At 36.5% G+C, this 2,218-nt stretch overlaps 1 protein-coding gene across 1 annotated transcript in view; it reads left to right on the top strand.

Annotated features, from left to right (window-relative positions):
• The window catches only part of LOC119307691, an 11,758-nt gene that overhangs the window by 2,771 nt on the left and 6,769 nt on the right, over nucleotides 1–2,218 (top strand). Inside the window, exons 7-8 of the mRNA XM_037583752.1 lie at nucleotides 772–809; nucleotides 892–1,005. Of these exons, the coding sequence (XP_037439649.1) occupies nucleotides 772–809; nucleotides 892–1,005 (152 nt within the window). The remainder of the gene's footprint in view (nucleotides 1–771; nucleotides 810–891; nucleotides 1,006–2,218) is intronic.

Genomic DNA, 2,218 nt, shown 5'->3' with positions numbered 1-2,218 from the left:
AGATTGGCATTCTGTGTCCAATATCTTGATCGAAGTATGGAGATCAAAATAAATAGAATAACAATCAATAAGGAAACAAAAATCACATGACTATACAGTTGATGAAATTGACACAGAGATCAGATTCTCTACTATAAAAAGAGATGCAGTGTACTAGGAGACCAAGCTGTCAAGTCCAACCTCTGTTTTCATTAAAAGAAGGGAAATATGTGTTTTTAGTCCTCAACTATTACATGAATGTAGCTTTCACGGTTTCACACCTGAACTCTAAAACCACTCAAAGCTGGTCGCTCTACTATCATTACAGGGCAATTTTCATCCCTTGGAGCACTTGGCCCTTTGAAAGCGGTTTTGAGTAATGTGGCACTGACGTGTAGCCACATCAACACCACGTGTCTACCATGTCACAAATACATGGTGGTGTTGTGGCTGATATGTAGGTGCACGTCATCCGAAACCACTTTGGAAGGGACAAAACCGCTTTGAGAGATGAAAATTGAACGGTATGGATAGTTGAGAGACCAACTTTGGGTGGTTTTAGAGTATAAGGATGAAAGCTACTCTCAGACAATAGTTGAGGGATGGAAAACACACATTCTAAATTTTTAGATATATATTGGGTCTGACAAACTTTTGACTTATACTGCGAACAGTTGTTCTTGACAAAATTTCTTGTTAAAATGTTGGTTTATGAGAACTTTCTTATGAAAAAAAACCGCATGTATATTATCATCTAAATTCGTATCATTGTGCTATCTAATTCTTTATCAGAATGGAGTGCTGAAGAATTCGAAGAATTGATTCATAAGGTACAACATGTTTCTTTTTATTTTATGCTTCAAGAAAGATCACTGGGATATACAGTTAGTGATACAATTATTTGACCTTCAGACATTCAAAGATGTCATATCAGTTGACCTTGCAACGGCTTCAAATCTTGATTCTTCAACGAGCAAAAGGCGTCTAAATCGAGGCTTTGCGTTTGTGCGATTTTCTTCTCATGGAGTAAGTATCTATTCTTTATTCTGTGCAAGGAAATCCGTTTTTGGTTAACTGCATCATCCAGTGCAATCTATTGTGGAAGTCATGACCTGATAGTTTCTTTATCGAACATGACCTGATAAGGTGGGTTTATATAGTTTCCAATTATAATTATAACTATTTAAAGGTGCATATAAATCAGCTACTTTTCATACCTTGTTGACTTTGAGATTATGTGTATTTTTTTTAACATCTTTCCTAGCTCCTAGTTTACTATAGTTGACCATAGCCTTGTCGATTGATTTATCTTGCAGGACTTGTCCAATATTATTGCCTCTCAATTTTATAAACAATCTTATTGGATGAAACCATCTTATGTCTATATCAGAAATTCAGAATGTGCGACTAGATTCTATTGATTCTTCTGCTTATCTGTTGATGCTGCCCAACGATTCTGCACTTTATTGCTTGCCATAAATCTGTCTACCTGGCAAAATAAGTTCATCAGACAGTCCATCATTACATGCTCAAGTAATCGCATATCCTTAGTGCTGCTACCTCAGTTTAGGAAGCTAGACAATGAATTGACACCAAGTTACCAACATACCTTATGTTCTGCTGACAAGCAGCCCATCTCTTGGAGTCATATACTCAGTGTTGGTTATGAACTTTTATGACGTAACATATTTTCTCATCCTTTTCTCTTATACGACTGATTAACATTGCAAAGGACAATCTTCTGTGCTCAACTTTTTGCGTATGAAAAATTCCCCATACATTCCGGATCTGTAGAAGATATGGAAACCAAAGCAAACAACTTTATACTTCTGAAGGAGTTGCCCGTATTTAATGTCTCCTACAAATCTTTGTTCGGCATACTTGTAAAGAAATATCAGAATTGCAGATATGCTGCTTTCGATTTCACACATACCTCCAATCTTTGATCAAATCTCCAATCTTCACAAGGATTTCTATCCACTACACTAGTTCCTTTACAGAGTGCAGGAGAAAGATATGGCGGCATATCTTTCCTATATATTATATTATATTTTTAAAGTTTAGAGCTGGTAGTGAGTCCACTCCTCTTTCTCCAGTTCTACTCGCATGGAGGACCAACATCCTTGCAAAGAGCACAAATAAACAAATACACTCATACTCGCATGTGGGACCAGCACTCTTGCAAAAAGTACAAACAACATGTACATACTTACTCAAAATGTGGGATAAGACTCTTACT

The sequence above is a fragment of the Triticum dicoccoides genome, chromosome 5B (assembly GCF_002162155.2).
Source record: "Triticum dicoccoides isolate Atlit2015 ecotype Zavitan chromosome 5B, WEW_v2.0, whole genome shotgun sequence".
NCBI classification, from domain to species: domain Eukaryota; kingdom Viridiplantae; phylum Streptophyta; class Magnoliopsida; order Poales; family Poaceae; genus Triticum; species Triticum dicoccoides.
The sequence above is the reverse complement of the archived record's forward strand: the minus strand, read 5'-3'. Positions and strand labels throughout refer to the sequence as shown.